At 38.7% G+C, this 21,872-nt stretch overlaps 4 protein-coding genes and 1 long non-coding RNA gene across 5 annotated transcripts; 3 read left to right on the top strand and 2 right to left on the bottom strand.

Moving 5' to 3' along the window:
• Nucleotides 1-7,846: 7,846 nt before the first annotated feature.
• On the top strand, nt 7,847-10,551 carry LOC112281574 (GDSL esterase/lipase At4g01130-like). The gene is made up of 7 exons (XM_073533518.2): nt 7,847-7,932; nt 8,370-8,497; nt 9,108-9,199; nt 9,345-9,438; nt 9,532-9,750; nt 9,927-10,093; nt 10,261-10,551. Exons 1-7 carry the CDS (start codon nt 7,847-7,849, stop codon nt 10,549-10,551), a joined length of 1,077 nt encoding a protein of 358 aa, XP_073389619.2.
• LOC141045294 (uncharacterized) lies at nt 10,421-12,189 on the bottom strand. The gene is made up of 3 exons (XR_016502618.1): nt 11,840-12,189; nt 11,586-11,670; nt 10,421-11,172 (listed from the first exon to the last, which is right to left on the bottom strand). It is a non-coding gene; the product is annotated as an uncharacterized LOC141045294 (long non-coding RNA).
• A 2,331-nt stretch (nt 12,190-14,520) lies between these two features.
• Nucleotides 14,521-15,917, top strand: LOC149989397 (uncharacterized). The gene is made up of 2 exons (XM_090249752.1): nt 14,521-15,121; nt 15,620-15,917. The coding sequence occupies exons 1-2, from the start codon at nt 14,887-14,889 to the stop codon at nt 15,703-15,705; spliced, it is 321 nt and encodes a 106-aa protein (XP_090105878.1). The 5' UTR covers nt 14,521-14,886; the 3' UTR covers nt 15,706-15,917.
• Nucleotides 15,518-18,626, top strand: LOC112281502 (transcription factor bHLH115). The gene is made up of 5 exons (XM_024518100.3): nt 15,518-15,973; nt 17,040-17,102; nt 17,361-17,438; nt 17,655-17,817; nt 18,047-18,626. The coding sequence occupies exons 1-5, from the start codon at nt 15,837-15,839 to the stop codon at nt 18,320-18,322; spliced, it is 717 nt and encodes a 238-aa protein (XP_024373868.1). The 5' UTR covers nt 15,518-15,836; the 3' UTR covers nt 18,323-18,626.
• Nucleotides 18,408-19,948, bottom strand: LOC141045307 (uncharacterized). Its single transcript, XM_073533471.2, has 2 exons — nt 19,304-19,948; nt 18,408-19,104 (listed from the first exon to the last, which is right to left on the bottom strand). The coding sequence occupies exon 1, from the start codon at nt 19,946-19,948 to the stop codon at nt 19,562-19,564; it is 387 nt and encodes a 128-aa protein (XP_073389572.1). The 3' UTR covers nt 18,408-19,104; nt 19,304-19,561.
• Between the last annotated feature and the right edge of the window lie 1,924 nt (nt 19,949-21,872).

Genomic DNA, 21,872 nt, shown 5'->3' with positions numbered 1-21,872 from the left:
ATATTATGATAAGAAATAAAGTAGATCCAAGAAATATGAATAAAAAGTTAGAAGTTACCAAATAGATATTAATAAGAAAATAGCCAAATTTTAATAAGCTTTAACAAACTAATTTTGGCTCATGCAAATGATCAAAGATTATATATAATATAACAATGGTTAATTTTTTCAATAAAATAGTTAACAAAAATAATAAAAAAAGAAAAAAAACAATACAAAAGCTCATAATCTACATATTAACAATAATTCCAGATGAAAGAAAAAAAAAAAAAAAAAAAAAAAAAAAATTATGTATTTAATGTGGTACTCAAGATAGCATCTAAATATATACAAGCCTTGGACCATTAACTAATACATATGTGTATAGTTGTGATTTGAGCTATTAAGGTAATACAATCTTGTAAACTAAATGAACTTCGTTCATTGGAAGGATGACTATTGAAGGAGATGAGAGCATAAGAGCTAACACCTCTTTTTGCTCTCAACTTTATATAAGCAATAGTATGTCGCATATTAGTTTTCTTCTAGTTGAGGTTATACAGCATATGTATAGAGAGATACATGCATTTATTATGGTATATACATCTAACTAAGAAACTAATATTTAAAATTATGTACTAGTCTTGAGTATAATTTTTTACAATGCTTTTATATTATGTGCTTGATTCTTCTACAGGTTGAGATAATTGAACTTGCAATATGTCTATTACTTGTAGTTGTACATCATTGTTGTGATTTTTTAATAGAGATAACTTTTATTTGATTGATACATTCTCTCAAAGGTTCTTTGATAGTTTATGCCGATGATGCTTCATTTGTCTTCTAATGCTCAGAGTATAGGATTAGAAATATTACTTGAAGCATAGGAAGATGTTAACATACTTGTGCTATGAAGGAAAAAGCTATATGTTGAGTGAAGAGATTATAAACCTAGAATTTATACCACTTGAAAAGATTGTAAGCAACAAGTAAAAAGATTTAGTGACGCTCAACATAAAGATTTCAAATCAATAGAAGAGGCAAAATTATATTTGGAAGTTAGGATTTTAAGTTTATCAAAGACTGCTTGAGATATATAAGTTGGACAATAGTTTTATCTCAATTTTGTTCTTGATAATAGTGTATCAATAGGTTGATACAAATTTAGTTAGGAAACTAGCTTGTTGTGCCAAAGTGGAAATAAAGTCTACTTCTATTTCTCCTAATTATACTTTTTCTCTAATAAAATATAACTTGATATCAATATACTTAGTTTTTTTATGTATGATAAGATTATCTATCAATTTGATGTAGGATTGATTGTCACTATACATTGGTGTTGGTTTTGTCTTGCTTATGCCAAGTTTTGCAAATAGCTTTTCCAAATGAAAGATGCCATCTATTGTATTTGATAAAATTATATATTCAACTTTGGTGGTTGATGGTGATATTATGTCTTGAAATTTACTCAATCAGTATACTATTAAATTCTCTAGTTTTTGCATAATTTCCAAAGCTGATCTTTTTATATTCAAATTCTTGCCTTAATTGGCATCCACAAATATAAAATAATGCTCATCATTGTTTGTAATTAGATGTAATCCAAAAGTAATAGCAAATCCTAAATATTTTAAGATATGTTTTGTTGCTTATAGATGTGCCTTCTTTGGTGCATTCATGTATCAACTTATGCTCCTTATAATATAATATATGTATCACGCCATGTGTTTATTACATATATTAGACTTCTAACTAGTAATCTATAAAATTTAGGATCAACATATTTTTTACTATTTCTATTTAGAGATGAAAGTATGGATCTATAGGGAGCTTTATAGATGCATTATTAATAAGTCTATAATATTTTATCTATTTCTTAATATATTTTCTTTGATATAATTAAATCCTAAATTGATAATACTCAAATTTGATATCAAAGTAAAATTTTACTAATCTAAGATTATTCATCTTAAATTATTTTGATAATTCTTGTTGTATCTACTTAATTTTCTTATTGTCATCATCTAATATCAAGAAGTCATCAACATATAAAATGATAATAATTATTTATTTATTTATTTTAAAGTATATATTTAAATAAATATTTTTTTGAATCGTTTTTTAAAATAATAATCAAGAATTCATCTTTAAATATCAAGATTTTAGTACCTAATCTAAATCACAAAATACATAGCTTAACTTGCATATATTTTTAAGGTTTTTTTCTCCATCAAAATCCTTGAGAATTTTTATATATACTTCTTTTTCTACTTGGCTATTAAATAAGGTACTTTTGACATCTATTTGAGATACTTGCCATTTTTGTTTTGCCACAATTAATAGTGCAGTTGTCACAATTGATAATCATACAACAAGGGCAAATATATCAAAATAATCAATGCCTTTATGTTATTAGAAATCTTTGGCAACAATTTTGGCTTTTAGCTTTTCAATATTTTATAATAGTTCATTCATAACTTTATAAATCTACTTAGTGATTATGAGAAACTTATCAATTGTTCTATCTACAACATCATAGGTATTCTTTCTTCAAATTGAATCTATTTCTTATTGCATGGCATCTATCCATCTTTTATCTAGTGTTGCTTCATAATAGTTGGCTGATTCTTTTATTATTTCAGAGACAAGTGTCTAAATATGATCTCTTAATGTTACAAATAGTATTTGGTTGAACATAGGATATTGCCTAACAAATAGACTTGCCTTTTCATCAAATAGTGTTGGTCTTCTAGGACTTTGTTAGGCTATAGTATCTTGAAATATGTCCAATTTTTCTTCCTTGAAATTTTTTGGTGGTGCTCTTAAGTCATTTATATTTTTTGGTTATATATAGCTAGTATTTATTATTTCTTGATGAGGATCAATAAGTAATAGATCCAAATTTTCATCATTCTTGTCATTGGAGGTGGTATCAAAGATAAGAAACATATTTTTTGTTATCAAAGAGGTTAATAAGAGATGGTAATATCTTATAATACTTTCATCAAAAGTAATGTTACAATTTAATATTATCTTTTATTTTACAAGATTATACAAATTATAAATTTTGTTTTATTTTTCATAACTAAGAAACATATACGTTCTGGTCTTCTTGTCTAGTTTGTGCTTATCATCCTTAGAAATGTATAAATATGTCATACATCTAAAAATATTGAACATTGAAAACTCTATTTAAATATTTTTCTTAAGTTGTGATAACTAAGTTGGCACATATAAGATTGCAATTGATAAGATAATATATGGTTGCTACGGCTCTTGTATACAAAAAACTTGATAGACCATTGTTTGCTACTAGTGATTGTACTTTTTCAATAATTATCCAATTTTAGTACTATGCTACTTCATTTTCTTGTAGAATATTTACTTAAGCTAAGTGTTTTCTTATACCTTGGCTATTGTAATAATTATTGAAGTTGTATTAGATAAAAAATTTACATTAATTTATTTTTAATACTTGAATCTTGTGCTTACAAAAAAATATTAGACATATTTAGTTTTTTAGTAACATACATAGATGCTCCACTATCTATGTACCAATATTGAAGGAGGTTGATATATTCAAATATTTTATTTAGTGATATATCAAGATTTTTTATGGCATTCGTATAGGTTGTTGGATAAAATTGGCATCTACCAATGTTTAGTTACAACAACCTATTTGGTTGAAAGATGCATTTTATTGTAATGTGGTCGGATTGTCTATAGTTGTAGCATGTAATGTACGACCTTAAAAAACCTCTTCCTAGAGGACCTTTGCATCCATAATAATAACCAACAAAAGTATATTTTATTAGAAAAAATATCTTTTTTGAAATCTTCTCCATACTTGAGTTGTATTATTACCTTAAGGCCTAAAGTTAGTTGTTTTGGTGAAATATGCAACTAAAGCTTCTTCAACTTTTAGCTAGACCATCCTCTGCTATTATCTTGTCACTTTGGTGACAAGTTTTGTTATTAATTGATCAAATGTGAGCATCATATTAAGGTTGTTAAATATTTAAACTACCCTTTTAAAGCTCTTTAGAAGATATTTTAATAGTAGTTGACAAATTTGTCTATCTAATATAACAACTTTTATAGACATTAACTTGTTTTTGATGTTTTTGGCCTTGTTCACATAATCTTCTAAAGAACTTCATTCTAGCATCTTTAACGTATTAAAATGATTAGATAACATGAAAAGTTGTAATTTATTCTATGAAGCAAACTTCAATTTTAGGCTCTTCAATGTAAGTGTTGGATCTATAAATATAGATACAAAGCCAAAAAAAGGTATTCATAATTGACAATTGAATTTTAAACAAGACATGATTCTTTGCTTTCTTCATCAATTATTTAATGTACTAAATTCCAAGAACTATTGTTAAAAAGTTAGTAGGCTAAGTATAAGTTTTTGTAAGTTTCCTTACATTAGTTCTATTAAATATGACCTTCATCTTGAGTTGTCATATGTATTAGTTGTTGATACTTCTCAACTTGTTTGCCTCTTCTACTGACATACTACTATGACTACCATGCTCTGCCATATTAATTGACTTTCTTTGAGAATACTTCTTTGTATACAAGAAGAAGAAAAGAGCAAAGCTTACATCTAGAAATACCAATAAATAATTGAAAAAAGGAGCAGAGCTCACTTCTTACTTACTAGTACTATAACAATAATCTATATACCTCTACAATATATCCAAGACCCATACAATGCGCTCTGATACCATGTTGACAATAGTTCCAAAACAAAGAAAAGAAACATTTTGTATTCAATGTGGTACTCAAGACAGTACCTGAATATACACAAGTTTCGGACCACTAACTAATGTACATGTGTATGGTTATGATCTGAGCTATTAGGTGATGTAATCCTGGAAACTAGATAAACTTAGTTAATTGGGAGGATGACTGTTGAAGGGGATGAGAGCACAAGAGCTAACAGTACATACCATCCCACAGTTATGGATCAGAAAAATGTGACGCAGTGACGCAGGCATCTGCATATTCCAGAGTCAGTGGTGGAACATAAACAAATGAATTGACTCGTTAAAACATTAAAACAAGAAGAAATGAAACTACACCACACCTCGCTTAAAACTAAGAAAAAAATCCGACGCAAGAATGCTAAATCCAACAAGAAGGGATCTCTACAAAATCCATATAACAATCGTCACGAGCACATATAACGTCAACTTTCATCTTCTGCGGGTGAGTGTCGGCGAGCTAAGCTTCCGTGACGCCCAAGATGGGATCCTTAAGCTCGATCTCCACATGACCGAACCATGACTTGGTGGCAGTGCTCAATAAGCGCCTGCCGCTGCTTGCCCAGAGCAATGGCACCGAGCATTGTGACCAATTCCAATGCCCTTCTTCTTTGCAGTTGTGCGCTCGCTGCACAGTGGCTCAACAGACAATCAAGGTCTCATTGAGAAGCTAAAGTTGCAGAGAAGGGCATTGCATGGATGTGGGGAGGCAGGAACAGAGCGCGCGTCGAAGCCGTAGGATTTTGCGATGTCGACGGCAACGACAATAATTAGCCAAGGAGTTGGCGGCGACGGCCCTCGCCGGGACTCGAGGAACGAACGAAAAGACGGATGGGCGAACGAACGCAGCGTTCTACGTTCGTCAGAAGTATCGTTGCTGTGGATGATCGTTACGGTGCTCTTGCACCTGATGCGACGGGGCCGTTCAATGAGCTGTGGATGAATGTTTTACAATGAGTGTAAGATGAATGAGAACCGTGCAGGGGATAGTCAACGACATTGTTCGTGAAATCAAAACACTGATTATTTTTTCACCCCAAATGAACAGCGTAATAAAATTTAATTCACTTGGTTGTGTAATAAAATGATTGGACAAGTGAAGCATTGGGCAAGAGACTTCTTTAGACATTATGATCATCTTTTTTTTGAATTCTTGTGTTATGACAAACAAAATATAGAAATATCAAGTAATAGGGTATTGCTAATGTCACTACAATTTTTACTATTGCCATCCCAATCTTCATCTATCACATGCCACTTTTTATCTATACTTTTCAATCCAATCAAATCTTCTTTGTCCAAGATTTTTTAAACCATTTGATTGAATAGAATTTTTTATTAGAATAACAAAAATAAAAAAATATACATATGTTGAATAGGTGGCAAGTTGTGGTAGTAGTGGCAAAAATTGTGGTAGCATTAGCAATACCCAAGTAATAAAGATGTGATTTATAGTTTGATTTCAAGTAAAATTATGTAATATATGATTTATATATAAGAGAATGCTAAATAGATCTATGCTTTTACAAAATCAACCCACTATTATTAAAGAATACGGTAATCATGATGAATGTGGTTGGTTTTCATTAGTTGCATATCCATTAGTGGAGAAATGAATCTAGAATTTTTTTTATTTACTTTTATAATAGTTAAAATGGGTAGATAAATTTAGTAAAAACTTGTATCTATTTAACATTCTCCTATATATATAACATATATAACATACATATATATATATATATATATATATATTCATAAATCAAGCTTATAAGTAATATTTTGCTATATAGCAATTGGTTCTAATTAAATAACTACTTTTTTAAAAGGTAATTTGTCTTTGATGTAACATTAAAATGTATTCTATTCCTAAGCTTTGAATTATATATATATATATTATTTTATAATGAATAGTACAAAAGATTTTAATATTTATATTCAATATAATATTTTATAAATACTAATATAAAATTTATTGTTTGATTTTATATATTAAAAAATATTTTTTAAAATATATTTAATTTATTTATAATATTACTAATGTCACTACAATCTACTATCCACTTGATTTATATATATATATATATATATATATAGTTTTTTGTATTCTAATAATAAAAAAATATTTAATCAAATAATTTGAAATGTATTAAAAAAACTTTAATTAGAAAGGTATTGAATAAAGGTGGCATGTATTTAATAGGCAATTGTGGTGGTAGTAGCAAAAACTATAGTGACATGGGATGGATGGCAGATTGTGGTGGCAATAGCAATACTATATGTATATATGTATGTATTTATATATAATGAATCTAAAATAAAATCAATTACAAAAATTTCTTTTGTGTATGACTTTTGTGTAAATAAATAATATAATAATTTCTTTAGTTAATATAAAATCATATAGAATTATGTACAAAGATACATAACTTGTATAATTATAAGTCTAGAATGCTAAAATAAAAGGATAATATAAGTGCTTTGCTATTACAAAGCAATGTGGCAAGTATTATAGTCTAATTATTAGTAAATTTAACATTCTTTTTTCTTTATAGAATGATTGTATATATAAGTGAGTTGAATATTTTTTGAACAATATATGATGTTGACAAAAAGTCATTTTGTTTTACCACTTCTATGTTGAAGCTATTTATGAAATAATTTTCAAAAGTCATAACATCACTAAAAGTAGTAGATGGTGTGACAATGACACCTCTTAATACAATTAAATAATAGATTTTTTGAAAAATAAAAATATTATAAACACAAGCATAAGAAATTATTTACACTGCAATTTGTGTTGGTAAGAATAGAAACCTAGAAGAAGAAGGGATTTTTTTACTTTCACAATTATTTATTCAAAAACAATAACGATCACAATAGTAACAACAACAAAAGTAACAAGTAGCACCAGAGTAACAAGGCAGAAGAGGCAACAACCTGAAGGCTGTGGCTGCGCTTGTTATACGAAGGTCATAGCTCTTGTGGTACCTGGCTGGTTCGATTCATCACTATCGCTCACAGGTATCGAGAAACCGCAAACTTCGATGCAACACAACAGCGTCTTCATCACCGACGGCAACTAACATGATCGCAGAATGCGTGATAAGGAACAATGGAACACGATCACAGATCCAAAGGATGTAAAGCTCAAGAGCCTGCTGGTGGATGGAAATGAAACCAGGTTATGAGCATCGCTTCCATGTCTTTGCCTTCACAGCCCATGCCTACCTCCCTCCCTACTGCTTACATCTCCACAGTGATCCAGTGTCTCAATCTCGGCAATGATTTTAAAAGCTGGGTACTCCCAATTCATTTCGTCGTCGCACAACGTCGACTTGACACACGTGTACGTGACGATCGATCACTGTGAATAATGCACTAGCAGCTGACAGATCCCTCTCTTAAGTCAGTCGCTACAGGCTCCCATGCTGTAGACGTGTTTCTTTTGGGGGTGTAAACTGGTAAGTTTAGGGTATTGGACGTCCTTGTAGAGGTTAGTTCATGGGTTCTCTGAATGGTCGAGTAATGGGGATGGTCTTTGACTGGCTTGCACTAGATTGAGATGAATTGGGTAATGTTGTTCTCGTTCGCGTAATCGTGTTTTCATGGATGTCGCAGACGTTCACTTCATGGTCTCTCTCATCTTCGGCGATTGTCTAACTTTCGTAATCGATGGGAACAGAAGCTAGGGCTAAGTGCGTGGCAAGGAAAAGATGATGTTACTGAGAAGATGATCAATCATTCAGGTAGAGCGCTGCTGCTTTTGGCATTATAAGAGAATTAGTGCTGCGGAACCACAAATGTCGCCCATGAATGACCGACAGTGCCCGATTGAGAGAAGCAAACAGAACAGGGGAAACGCAATGACTCGATTGGCTTTGTTCAGAGAAATTAATAAAAGGCCACTGCCAACTCACACAACTGTCAATGTCTTCTGTAGCTTCACCACAAAAAGTTGGGGAGCTTCAAACTCCACCTTCCAGACAGAAATCCAAGTTTCGCGTCGCTAAGAGTTATACACAATCTTTCTACCTTTTTAATACGCCCGTTGCATTGATTCAATGAGTGCGTCTTTGCAAGTGGGATCAACGAGAGACCTTGCTTTCTAATATGTACTCACGAAAAAGTGTTTAAGAGGAGAAGAAATGTTTTTAGTACATTTCGAATGAGTAGCAAAATAATGATTTGGCTGGCTTTACCGCAACTCCACCACGCGTCATGCTAGAGGGGGTTGGTCACTTCCTGTTGATGATAGAAGGTCTATCAAGATAGTGTTGCGAATGATCGACTTCTCTCTCCCTATGCATTCTTATATATAAAGTTCCTCAAATTGTGTTTACTTGTGGGCATTCGCAGCAGAGGCTACACATGGTTCAGGAGAGGTGATCCAAATTGTGCTAGCAGATTTTGCCGCGAGAAGTAAAGATGGAGAGGAGAAGCGTGCTTTGGTATGTCCTGGTGGTGACATGTTGCCTTCACACGATTGCATTCAAAGGGGTAGACTCGGCGACTGTTTGCGAGTACCCGGCAGTTTATTCCTTCGGCGATTCTTTAGTTGATAACGGAAATTCCATTGCTGCGTTTCCAGTCCAGTTTGCGTACGCGGAGGCAAATCCCAATGGCGCCTTGTGGGCATCCCATGCAGCTGATCGTATGTGTGATGGAACGCTCCTCGTCGACTTCTTCTGTAAGTTCTCCTGCTTTGTTCCATGTCCTGATTCCTGAGTCCACCCAGCAACGATGATGATGCTGATGGTGGCACACTGGATATATTGAGCAGCCTTCGGCAGCAGCTTGGGACCCTCATATCCTTTTCTCCGTAGCACTGCAACGATGCCGCAGTTTGGTTCGAATTTTGGAGCTGCTGGAGCAACAGCGGTAAACCAAACCAGCGAATGGATTCCAAATTCGGGTTTCAACACCCCTTTCTCACTGAATTACCAGTTGCAATGGCTAAGGCGCTACAAAGTTCGATTGGATTATTACTATCAGCAATCTTGTGAGCTCTTGACCCCTTGACAATGGTTCTTTCCAACTCAATCACTCAAAGCTTGGCTTCAGAATTCCGAAGAGCATGAGTCGTAATTGACGACCGAAAAAAGGAAAAATGAAAGTGCTAATCTAAACTCGATTACTCGTTTTCCCCTCTGAACCTCCTCTGTATGCTTCCTGCAGATGTTAACCAATCCCTGCCCTCAGTTGCGTCGCTTAACTCCTCCTTATACATTGTGCAAGCTGGTTTCCAAGACTACTTCTTCTCACTTTACGAACAGAAATCCACTACGAGAAGACTATTGACCAAAGTGGATAGCGTTGTGTCGGCGATCGGTGATCTGCTGAAAGTAAGGAAGCTCAGTAGTTCGTGAAAGCTACATTAAGGGACTTCGAGAGGGTATCACCTTTTGAATTGCACACCCGCATTTGCAGGACCTAAGTTCAATCCGTTTCAGAGCCTAGTCACATTCTGAACGAGAATATAATTACTAACATGAGATGGGTGATCGTTCAGGGTTTGGCACAATTTGGAGGGGCAAACGTGGTAGTGGTGAACTTACCGCCTCTGGGATGTTTCCCTGCTCTTCTCACAATATACCCCGCCAGTGTCGATAAGTATGACAAATACGGTTGCTTGTCTAGCTTGAACAAAATCAGCACCGCGCACAACACAGCTCTCAATAGCACAGTGCTCACCATTCGAGAAAAGTACCGCAATGTCACATTTCACTACGGCGACCTTTTCAGCGCTTACACCGACATCCTCAAGTCACCTCAAACATACAGTAAGATTATACCCCTGTGACGGTACTGTGATGAAAAGGAGTTCGAAGAATCAGAAATCATGACCTGAAGTTGTGTTCACTGTGGCGGTGATTTGCAGATATAACGCAGCCGTTGAAGGCGTGCTGTGGCGCTGGGGGATCCTAAAACTTCAACACAAAGGTCACATGCTCGGAGATTGGAACCATTGGAAATGAAGTAGTGAACTTGACCGTCACACCGTGCACCAACTCGCGCTCCTACTTGAGCTGGGACGGGATCCATCTCTCCAACGCTGCCAACCGAGCTGTCGCAGCTGCATTCTTCTCTGGCAAACACTTCAGTCCCAGCTTGGGCTGTGTTGCCAACACCACTCAGTGGGACAATGCGTTTTGAACTGGGCCATGGGCTTTGGTCTATCCCTCAAAGCATCCATTTCTTCCGCCTTATGAAGAATTTGCATTTTCCAGAACGTTAAGATTTTCATTAATAAACTTGAAAAAATGAGGGGTCCGAGGGAGTCTCTGGAAAGCGTCATCCTCATTCTCCATGTCCAAGTATTCGCACCGTCATAAGTGATAACCATCCATCTCTAGGTTTTGACTCACTCCACTGCTTCAGAACTATGGCTAAATCGCAAGCTTTGCACCGAGGACAAATTACTCTGCAAGATTAGCAAAATTTTATTTTCAATAAATGCAAAAATGTAAAATCATTTGCACCAACTATTCAGAGTCATTGGTGTTCCAAGCAGTGTATGGAACCTCTTGCAGAGCGCCGGTACTATGAACTAGTTGATGATCACCCTGGTTCGACATGGGTCGGAGAAAACCCCCGACTAAAAAATTGGTTTACATTTCAAGCAGACTTTCATTCGAATTCGCAGAACATAGCAGTGCTGGCCATCTCATCGACTACAATGCTTGTGATATCCACATAAAACTTCACTATTGCGAATGCTGCTGATCATTGCGCAGTAATTGCATGCAGTTGCGACTTAACATATTTCCCAGGCTTGATGCAAAACCCTAATAATCCTACTCCCGTTACTTCGGCACGCTACATTCTTTGCCGAACCTGCTTGTCGAACTCGAATGAAACCCAGTGCACCAATGCCCACATGGGTGCAGATTCTCCATCCATGCGTGAATCAAGCATTCCCCTGTACACAAACCGCTACACACCACCATCTGAATCTAGAAGAATAAAATCCTAGTCTCATCATAAAAGTTTAGCTTCAACTAAACTCAGCATTCTCACAGCTTCACATGAACGGTTTCTTCTGTACCACAAAACCTATCAAATCCTTGGATGACATAGTAATAGTTCACCTGGAGATCATAACCATGCAGCATAGGATTGTATTATGGCATTTGCAGCGGTAATTGGCGCTCGCTTCGCACCATCAGGGATCAGCAGAAGCAGGATCCAGTTGTTGGTCTCCCATCTGCGGCACTTGTGTTTTTGTACCCTAAAGACCCGGCTTGGTCGCCTTCTTGAGGCAGTTGACATCCCGCTACAAGAGATACATTAAATCCCTTCAGTAGCAGTTTGGTGCACTCTGCATTGCCGGTGATTCACAGAAACATAGAGTTCAAGAAGCGTTGCAGGATCGTCAGTCGGTGGATCTAATTTTGCTGTTGAAGCATCGACTTCATTCTGCAGGAAGAGGAACAACAACTGAATCAAACCAAAAAGTCTAAAGCTTGAACTAAAAGTAAACGTGAAGACAATGCCAGCAGAGCATCTTGCAAGTGTCGCTGGGATGCCAGCTGGATTGCCATGTCAGCAAAAGTGACCATCGCTTCTCGCGGCATGTATGACTTATTCACACACACAACCAATTGGTGTGAATGAATGTCGTCCATTGATGATTTTGAAATCTGCTGTGGATGTCGGACAGCTTCAGAAAAATCTTGGTTGATTTTATCACTCTTCATGTGGAGCAAAGCTATTGTGGCACTATTTTATACTTGTATGTAAGTAAATACTATTCTAAACCATTGATACTTGTATGCAATTGAAATGAGGTTTGATTTTTTGTCTAAAAAGGGGTTAAATATGTTTTTCTTTTTTGGGTAAATCTTCCTTTTTGAATTTAAAATTTTATTTTCTTTTGGAATATTTGTCAAAAAATCACACTATAATCCACTTTTGGCCAATAAATATTTTGGACTACATGCCTAGACACATTTGTACTTTTTGCTGCATTGTTTGATATTTAAATTACGTTATTGTTATTGTTTGTATCAAATCTTGGCAATGCTAATCTGTGGTGCACTGTAATAAGCAAATTATAAACATTCTGATGATGTTATTGTGTTGACTAGATTATTTGATTGAATCTCTATCATAGTGTTTTTGAATGGCTGGAACACCTCATTTATTTACATTACAGCATATCCTGATATACTGTTTGTGTCTATAAAAATGCCTTCAAACACAACCCACAAGTCAATACAACAAGTCAATACAACTCGTTTAAAATAAAATAATATATATATATATATGTATATATATAAACTGAAGATATAAAAACCATTGTTCCTATGCAAGCATGTAATATTTATCATTTTCAAAGTCATGATAAGAATCTCAAATTTATGATTTAAGTTTTAAAAAACATTACTCATATCATGGGTATTCCACAATACATGTGTAGTGTTTTAATCCAAACACATAGCTCAAACATTCTAAAGGACATACAGCATTTGTTACTGTAGTATTAACAATTGTCTTAATTTTAACACTTTTAAAGTGCTAGCATTTTTACAAATATATTTGCTTAAAATGAATTATATACATTCCTTTGCAGGTACCAAGTCAATTCTTCTTTGTGTACACTATGCAGTTGACTTTTGAGATATTTATTTCACATACAGATGGTAAAAAATATTTGTTCAAATAATTGGGCTGATGTCAAAAGAACCAATTGCAATCCAAGTCTACAAGCACAGTGGTCAACTCACAGCACTGCCTTCAACTTTTACCATTTTGGAATGTAAAAAAACTACAAAAAAAAAAGAAAGAAAAGAAAAAAAAGAAAAAAGAAAAAGAGATTAGAATTCAACAAAAGTATGCACCCACGTTAGTACACACAACCCATATAATTTGGAAAACCTAATTGAATGGGCTGTCACATCCTTGTGTGCACTTAATACAAAAAGGGCTTAAAACAGATATATTTGTGGGCATTGCATAAAAAGTGAGTCAATAAGTTTACAGACTCTGTAGAATGTTTTTCATTCCCTTTTATTCATATCTTTTATAAACCCTAAAATCATGGAGCCTGGAAAAGAGCAAGAGGGAGGGAAGACCATGCTGTCCACTCCCAATACAAGCACGTTTCGAAATCAGTGAACCCAGAGCTCGATGACGACGCTCAAAGGAGCTGGGGAGGGGGAGGAGGAGGAGCCATGGAGAGAAGCAAGCAAGCGAGCGAGCGAGGAGGAGGAGGAGGAAGGCACAGGAATAGTGGCCTGGGAGACCAGCGGAGGAGGAGGTGTCCGAATCAATCCCACCACAACAACATAAACAACAACCATTACACCACCCAAATAAAGGCAAACCATAAAGCAATTGCCCCCTGAAAACACCCGAAATTCCCTTTCCACTGCTTGATCCCATCTGCTGCATCACTGTCCCAATGGGGGTCAGAAGCCTCACAACCTGCTCGGGCAATCCCTTTTTCTGAGAGTGTCTGCCGCGTTCCATCACGCTCCTACATGTGGTAAATGCTCTGGATAAGAAGAATCTCAGCAATTCAACGACTCCAGCGGAAAATCCGGCCGAGGAGAGAGGAGAGAGCGTTTGGAGTTGTTGTTTACGTACTTGAGGAGGTATTCGGTTTTGTGGTGGAGGTTTGCGTGGTGAGTAAGGCGCGCCGAGAATCTATTTAACGCTTTCAGAGGGGAGGGGGAGGGGGTTAACATCACGGTGATGCATCAGATTCCTCCGAAAATGCTGATACCATTCGTGAAGGACTTTTACCGTGCTGGTATCGGTAGGGGTGGAGTGCAAATGAAGAGGCCAATGAAGTCGTGGCCGAAGGCGATAGATAGATACTTTGGTGCAGATACCCGGCTGCCCCAACTAGGAGGGCTGCAGTGCGGTGGAAGTTTCGAAGGGGCAAGGAAAGACAGACCAGGCGCAGAATCGAGTCCCTCCCCGCTTCGCAAGATATGGAGAGAGTGGGAGCATGAGATGAGTCGAGGGAAGGGGGTTGAAACTGAGGGTGGAAACGAGGACGTCGCGCAGCCGAGGCCACAGCTTTTGCGAGAGGCTGGGTTCGATTGGGGGTGTGGTGGCTTGCGCGGTGACCGCGGATGCGAGCGGACTCGCAATCAAGCAAGGGGGCGATAATCACGACGGCAGCCGCATGGAAAATTCCTGTGGCAGCGTAAGTGGCATTTGCTTGTCAGATTCGAAGCCGCTGCTTCCGTGGCTTGCCCTTTCTGATTCTCTCTGCGGCAGACGGCGCCTTCGCAATCGGGTGCCGCCACCTTGTTCACGACCCATTGCCAATCTGAGCCCGATCGGAGCCTGCTTTCTCGCGGGTGGGGTGGGGGGCCCGTTGTTGCCTTTTGGTTTTCGTGTTCCCTTCTCTCGCGCAGGTAATCGCGTGAATAAGAAGAGAATAGGTCTTTAGAGGGGCAGGGTTGCCTCGGGAGAAGTTTTTTCTGACGCCACAGTTGGGAATTTGGAAACCTTTTGGAATACAAAAGCGCTTTAGTTTTTCATTATTCTTCTTCCTCTTCTTCTTCTTCTTATTTTTTTTCTTTTTACTGTGAGAGGTTAGTGGATATTGTCGTGTCCCTGGAAAAAACCGAATTCGTAGGAGTGTGTTTTGAGAGGTTATTGCGTGACGGAGGGGGCCACAGAGGAGGGTCATCCACAGGTTTGTAGGGCACTGGGACATTTGTTGTGGCGTGTGTTTGTGGTAGGCTCTGTTGGTGATGAAACCATGCTATAGTAAGGGCTCGGTGTCTGGTTTTGGTACTTATCATCTTCCGAGTGCAGGGGGAGTGTTCTTGATTTTGGTACTGTTTTTTTGGGCTCTTGCCTAAGTACCAACTGTACTGAAGAGCATCAGCTTGGGGTCGGTCTAACAGGAGGAGACTTGGGGACTCAAAGGAGGGAGCAAGAGAGGGACGGTTTGGTGCGAGGTCAGGAAATCAATCACGTACAGGACAGGTGAAGCGTGGTGAAAGGGTTTGGAGAGTGTGGTGACGGGACTGTGAAACAAGGGCGTTTGGGACTCCGGGGGCGTCTACTTTTTCCTGCGCTGCTGAACGAAATTTTGGTGAAGGGCTTGCCAACTAGGGGAGGATGATGTCCTCACCGTCTAATACGACTAAGTGGATGTCGTATCTGGCCGAGGGTTTGCTGGCCGAGGATGAGGTTCAGCCCTCTAATCCGTTTTTTTGGTGCCCCAGTCAGCATCCTGTCGAGCAAGTCGATTGCAGGTATGCATGGAATTCACCCTGGCAAACCCACTGCCCAAGAGAGTTTAACAACGACAAGACTCCTTCCTCCAGCTATTTGAATTTAAAAGCCCGTTGCAGTCCAGCCATTTCTCCTCTGGGCGACCTTGGTCACATACACTATTCTTTGTGTTTGTCGCAAGAATGTGAAGGTTCCTTTGTGTTAGAATTGATCGTTGTTTCATGCATCCGCCTTAGGCTTGTGGTGCGAGTGAAAGCCTGAGTGTTCTCCCTTCCCTTCTGCGTTCTTTCGTTTTTTGTGCCATGGTAGCTTTCACACTTGTTATGCAATATCACTCTGGCCCATTTTCAACTAATTTGGAAGAAGTTGGTCTAGAGTTGTATCTCACGGCTCAGGCAAGGGTCTCCTGTGTTGGACTTCTAGTGTTGCTAGCGAACATTCACGAACTATCTGTACCAAATAGAACCTACGCGGTTGGTAGCCCTGGACAGCGCCTCATTACTTGCATTCAGTTTCCCTAACGCATACAATATTTCCGCTCGTTCTTTAGACAAGAATTATCATTATTCACGCATGTGGGGAGAAAACCCTGCAAACACGTCTTGCTCTGGTTGGGGTGTTCAGAATGCAGACAATTTTCGTCGTTATTATCGACAGCTTTCCAGTATCTTAGCTTTTGGATAATAGTATGAAATGTCTTTAGATACGGCATGTGCACCGTCTTCCCTACCACTCCGTGCTAGCACATGGCTTTTTCAACTTGCTCCCACCTTTCATCTGTTGTGGAAAAATGTGCTTATCGCATGTAGTTCCATATGTGTTTTTTTTTTATGGATTTTGCTGCATTGTGTGAGCCAGGTAACTGTCATTATCTGAGCTGTGGTAGTTTGTGGTGTCTGCATGTTGTCGACATCGTGTTCTGCGAGGTCTGATTGATTAACAAAAGTTTCTCTGGCGTTAGGCGAATGAGAAGTCATTTCTTTCTTCTAAGAAGGGTTTGTAACCCAGTATTGATCTGCGTAGTCGGTTGTTGAGAATAGGAAGCACGTGTGGCTTTCTGTAATCGCGTTGATGTGCTATGTGCAGTATTGACAACGAGTGTTCGAAGGGAGATTCAGATGTTCTTGAGAAAAGTTGCTCCCGAAAGAGGTATGCCAGTCTTGACTTCGCAAACAATTCATCGATTATTCTTTTATGCACATGCATACAAGACAATGAGCGAAGTATTCTTTGTACGAGTAACGGAATGAGTAACATTAAATTTTACCTTACACGCGCCTTTGATGACTGGTGTCATGGTGCAGGTGATTGATAATAACTGATTTGTTGGTTTCAAATATTCTATATATCAACGGTTCTGTCTCTTGCCTTGTTTGCCGTAGACACGTGACTAACATATTTTTGCAGGTCCCGAGAGGATGCTTGCAGTGGCGCTGGCAACAAAGCATGCCGGGAAAAGATGCGCCGTGACCGCCTTAATGATAGGTGAGCGCATTCAGATTATGATTTCGGACATGCTGGCTCTTGACGTGATCAGAGGATTTAGTGGTAATACGATTTTGGTTGTCAGTCGTGATGGTCGGTGGGCAGATATTTCGTCTTTTCTTTGACCATCGTCACCTTTTGATTACTGGGTTTGTAAATAAGTGTTGAGATGGGGTAAACCAGTTCATATTTTCTTACAGAAGTATGTTTGTTCAGGTTCTTGGAACTGAGTGCGGCATTGGAACCAGGCCGGCCACCCAAGACCGACAAGGCCACCATATTAAGCGATGCTGTTCGTATCCTAACCCAGCTTCGTGCTGAGGCTCAAGGGCTTACAGAATCCAACAATCAGCTGCGAGAAACAATAAAGGATTTGAAGGTGCAGAATCCATTCGATTTAATATTTTAAATGCCTATATACGTAGTGGTGAATTGACAGGTTGTTTTAATGGTTTGTGGCTATCATTTGCATCATTCATATATTTTTTTTAAGAAGCCAGGGGCTCAAATTACATCTTAACTCTGGGTTTAGGCCGAATACTCGTAGTTTCAAGTTTATAATTTTGAAGAACCTCGTAATTCATGATGATTCTTTCGGTTCTGATCAGAATGAAAAGAATGAATTGCGTGAGGAGAAGACACGATTGAAGGCCGATAAGGAAAGATTAGAGCAGCAAGTGAAGTCGATTAGTATTCCTACGGGATACATGCCTCATCCTGCCGCAATGCATGCAGCAGCAGCTGCTTTCGCCGCACAGACACAAGCTGCATCAACGAAGGCTGCGCAAATGGCTGCGTATCCTGGCATGGCCATGTGGCAATGGATGCCGCCTGCTGCTGTAGATACTTCTCAGGATCATGTCCTGAGGCCTCCAGTGGCGTAGAGCAAATCATTTCAAGCTTTTCCAGGGTCGTTTTTTTCCAATTAGTGGTTCGATCTTCTTACTCCTTTGTTTTATTTTCTCTTTATTGAGGGGTTGGGCTCATTTTTCTGGTTTTGGGAACCCGTTGTTCAAATTTTGACCTCCTCGTCAAACGAGGAAAGGAGCAATGTTCACTTTGGACTCTGTGAGCAACACCATTTGGCATGGCATTCGGTAAGCCGTGTATCCAAGTTGCTTTCTCACCAGATGTCCCTGTATTTCACAATTGATCTACTTCAATTGAAACAACTTGAGCCTTTCCTTACGGATCTCTTTCAGAAGTGTACAGAAGTTGGTTCTCCGGCACTCTACCTTGGGATCGGAGCGAGAGAGAGACCCGCACTAGTTAGCAGGCCCCTGAATGCGCCTTGTCCTTTGACAAAGTGCTCACTTAGTAAAGACGTGAATTTTAATTTTAATTTTAAGTTTTTTCGTGTCTTTCAATTTTCTTTTTCCTTTTTTTGGTTACCTTGATGAGTCTCCTTCCCTTCCTTAGGGTTCGAGTGGAAATGTGCTTCTGATTACCAGAGCCTGAACAGGACTTTGCCCACACCCCTTTGTGGAGAACGCTGGGCACTTTTTCGTTAAGACAAGAACATTGCAAATTCTTCTAGGAAAATTCTGGGTCTCCCTTTCAGTGCATGCCTTAGCAATTTTTTTCTGCCCTGGTTTGGGTTAGCGGATTATTGTCACGAGCTTTGTGTTGTGCACCATTTTCACCCATTTTCTTTGTGGATTTATTCCTGTTGAGCAATGCACTCCAATCTTGGTAATTAGACTAATGATTGTGCAGCCAATATCCTTCCAACTCCATCAACAACCCTCCAAATTACGGATTGCTTTCTATCCAAATATCCAGTGCTTCATTCCTTTTTATCTATCCTTATCCATAGCTTCCATCCAAAACCACTGACCTTTCAACTGATGGAGTAAGCGCCTTACCTGTGGGACCAAGCTTTGTCGCGGACAGTTCTTCCAGCGACCTTTCTGGTCTCACAAGAAGCTTGTGCTCGCAATCTGAACAATCTTACCTCGCTCTGAAGTGCTACGATTTGTCAGCCAGGGCAGCCCGTTGCAGAATTCGCATACTCTGAGCTTCCAGCGTCCAGGAGGCTGCTAGTATTTAATCGTAAAATTTGCAACTGTCCATTATCAGACAAATCATTTACGTCGTGGTGACGCAATTACGTGAGAGATTTCTCAAATCATCAATGGAACAATCCCTAACACCACGTGCTTCAATTCTGGGATTTCGTTGGCACGTGGACAGAAAGCTTGAAATCGCTCAGCGAATAAAATCTTCGTGAAGACGCTATTCAGTAGAAGAAGCAGACAATGAACGAGTCGCGACCCTGTGGGTGCAAACATGATAAGGTGCCGCCTCTGATCCTTAACAGGCGATGTGCTCTTGAATCCCGCGAGATTCTCCGGCAAACCGAAACTTCGTATGGAAAAACAAACTCCATCACTTCTACCCCCTTCCATGAGTTCTGTCCCTCCACACTCATATGGATCCTTCCACACCATGGGGCTAATTATTGATCCTCGACGTCTCATCCTGAAGCATGCAGAATGTTTTTGAATCATCTCAATTAAATTACTTGATTATAAAGGCCTCTCTTCCCCGTTTCTCTCACAACTCTCAGTGACTTCCAAATGGACACCAGAAAGAGATCCTATTGTAAGAAGGAATCTACAGGTTCCTGTCTCTCACTCCATACACCTACCACGTCGACTATTCTGGGCGTCAACGCTGCCTCTGTACTACGGCACCCCTTTCTGTACCGTTCCCTATTCTTAGTAGTTCCCGATGCCTGAAATCGTGGTCCGCACTTCGTAAAATCCGTCGTTTCTACTTTCACACAACCGACTCGCACCAACTTGAATAGTGTACCACCAACAGTAGGGTTTTGGTTTCCAAGTTGTGCTCTATCGTCTCTGATGATCATTTAAATAAGGAAATAAAGAAAAATGAAGAAATGAAAAATACGCACAACAATCTCTCTATTCCTCTCTCTCCCTCTCTCTCCCTCTCTCTCCCTCTCTCACACACATTGTTAACTTTTTTTTATTAGAGAGAGCTACATTACTTTGAAAGAATTTCTAACCAACTTCTTTTCCTCTGAAAGTCAGCTGTTGTATATTTGTTTATGCATGATACGGGAAAATACCATCTGCAATTGAAGTTTCATAATTCGGGTCATCGGAATGCACATACTCTCACAACAAACGATGTTTTTCGGTGTTCGAAATTTCCAAGTTACACTTGACTCTTTCTATCATTGACTCTAATACATTTGTTATCTTAATCCACATACAGCTTCTGAGGAACCATTTTTTCATATTCTCGTATACAAATATTTTATTAAATTTGGTGCCTTATCGGGGTCTTGGAACATTGTGGCCTGCAGCATCTTCCGCAGGAACTCTGCCTGCAATACATTAAAAACCTGGTAACAAGCATCGCTCACATGCGTTAACCAGGGCTGCAGTGAGATTCACTCTTGTCTGCTCCCTTGTCTGGGTTCAACACCCGCCGCGACTCCCGCAAGCATCCCAAAGAATCCAACTGTTTAGAGAATACGTGCTTGCATGTTGGTGCAGGACGATTACTGGTCACTTGATGAAGATGCTCATGTGGGCCATTGCTTGACTTTCCGATGAGGATCACTTCCGAGCATCTGCCCGTTCCAGTGGTCTCTAAGCACATTTCAACACCCTCCCGATTCTTTCTCATGCTTTCTCTAGATCAGACAATCATTGAAAGCTTGTATGAAACCCATTCCCTCTACATCACCAGACCAGTGCAGTTTCTTGCAGGGTCTCACGTCTAGTGCTTATAATCAAGCGTCCCCGAGTCATGGCACACAACGACACTCCGCCAAACAAAACACCAACAACGAGAATCGTCTCATGTGGCATGAGAATCGCACACAGTTCCTCCCTCCCTCCCTCCTCCTCATTCTCCGATTCCATTCCATCTTAACACTATCTCGTAGAACACTGCATCTTTTTCCATTCCTTCAATTCAACAGTACAACTGTTACTCATGCAGCTACACAAACGTAACGTGATCGGCTTGCAGGTATGTCACATGGGGTGAATTAAGAAGTGAAAGTTATCGCATTTCCTGAGCTTCACAGAGGATTCTCCACAATAACGCAAACTTGATGCTTGAAATGGAGGGTCTATATATATAAAGAGACTTGGTGAAGTGCGGAGACTCAGTACTCTCAAATGAACTTTCCGTTTTTGTAGGGGCTGGGATTCGATCACGTGGTGCTTGGGGATTCGATTACGTGGTGCTTGGGGATTCGATTACGTGGTGCTTGGGGATTCGGATCGTGAGACGGGCTGGGCCCCAACAGATCACAGTGCCGGGGGATGGATCCCACCCGGGAATCCAACGGGTCGCGCCAGCTCCACATTCCTAAACAACAACACGTGGCTCTCCATTTCTTATATATATATATATATATATATATATATATACTAATTTTAGGATTTGAGT

Source organism: Physcomitrium patens, chromosome 4, assembly GCF_059467195.1.
Source record: "Physcomitrium patens ecotype Gransden chromosome 4, ASM5946719v1, whole genome shotgun sequence".
Taxonomy (NCBI): Eukaryota; Viridiplantae; Streptophyta; class Bryopsida; order Funariales; family Funariaceae; genus Physcomitrium; species Physcomitrium patens.
Note: the sequence above shows the minus strand (reverse complement) of the source record. Positions and strands in the feature narration are given on the sequence as shown.

Excerpts from the sequence above, each read along its gene's own strand:
- LOC112281574 (XM_073533518.2), top strand. The coding sequence starts at position 7,847 with ATGCGTGATAAGGAACAATGGAACACGATCACAGATCCAAAGGATGTA. Across the intron at positions 9,439-9,531 it reads GCTCCTCGTCGACTTCTTCT|CCTTCGGCAGCAGCTTGGGA; the intron begins GTAAGTTCTCCT and ends TATATTGAGCAG. Across the intron at positions 9,751-9,926 it reads TTATTACTATCAGCAATCTT|ATGTTAACCAATCCCTGCCC; the intron begins GTGAGCTCTTGA and ends TGCTTCCTGCAG.
- LOC149989397 (XM_090249752.1), top strand. The coding sequence starts at position 14,887 with ATGGAAAATTCCTGTGGCAGCGTAAGTGGCATTTGCTTGTCAGATTCG. Across the intron at positions 15,122-15,619 it reads TGTTCCCTTCTCTCGCGCAG|GAGGAGACTTGGGGACTCAA; the intron begins GTAATCGCGTGA and ends TCGGTCTAACAG.
- LOC112281502 (XM_024518100.3), top strand. The coding sequence starts at position 15,837 with ATGATGTCCTCACCGTCTAATACGACTAAGTGGATGTCGTATCTGGCC. Across the intron at positions 15,974-17,039 it reads GTCGAGCAAGTCGATTGCAG|TATTGACAACGAGTGTTCGA; the intron begins GTATGCATGGAA and ends TGCTATGTGCAG. Across the intron at positions 17,103-17,360 it reads AAAAGTTGCTCCCGAAAGAG|GTCCCGAGAGGATGCTTGCA; the intron begins GTATGCCAGTCT and ends ATATTTTTGCAG.
- LOC141045307 (XM_073533471.2), bottom strand. The coding sequence starts at position 19,948 with ATGATTCAAAAACATTCTGCATGCTTCAGGATGAGACGTCGAGGATCA.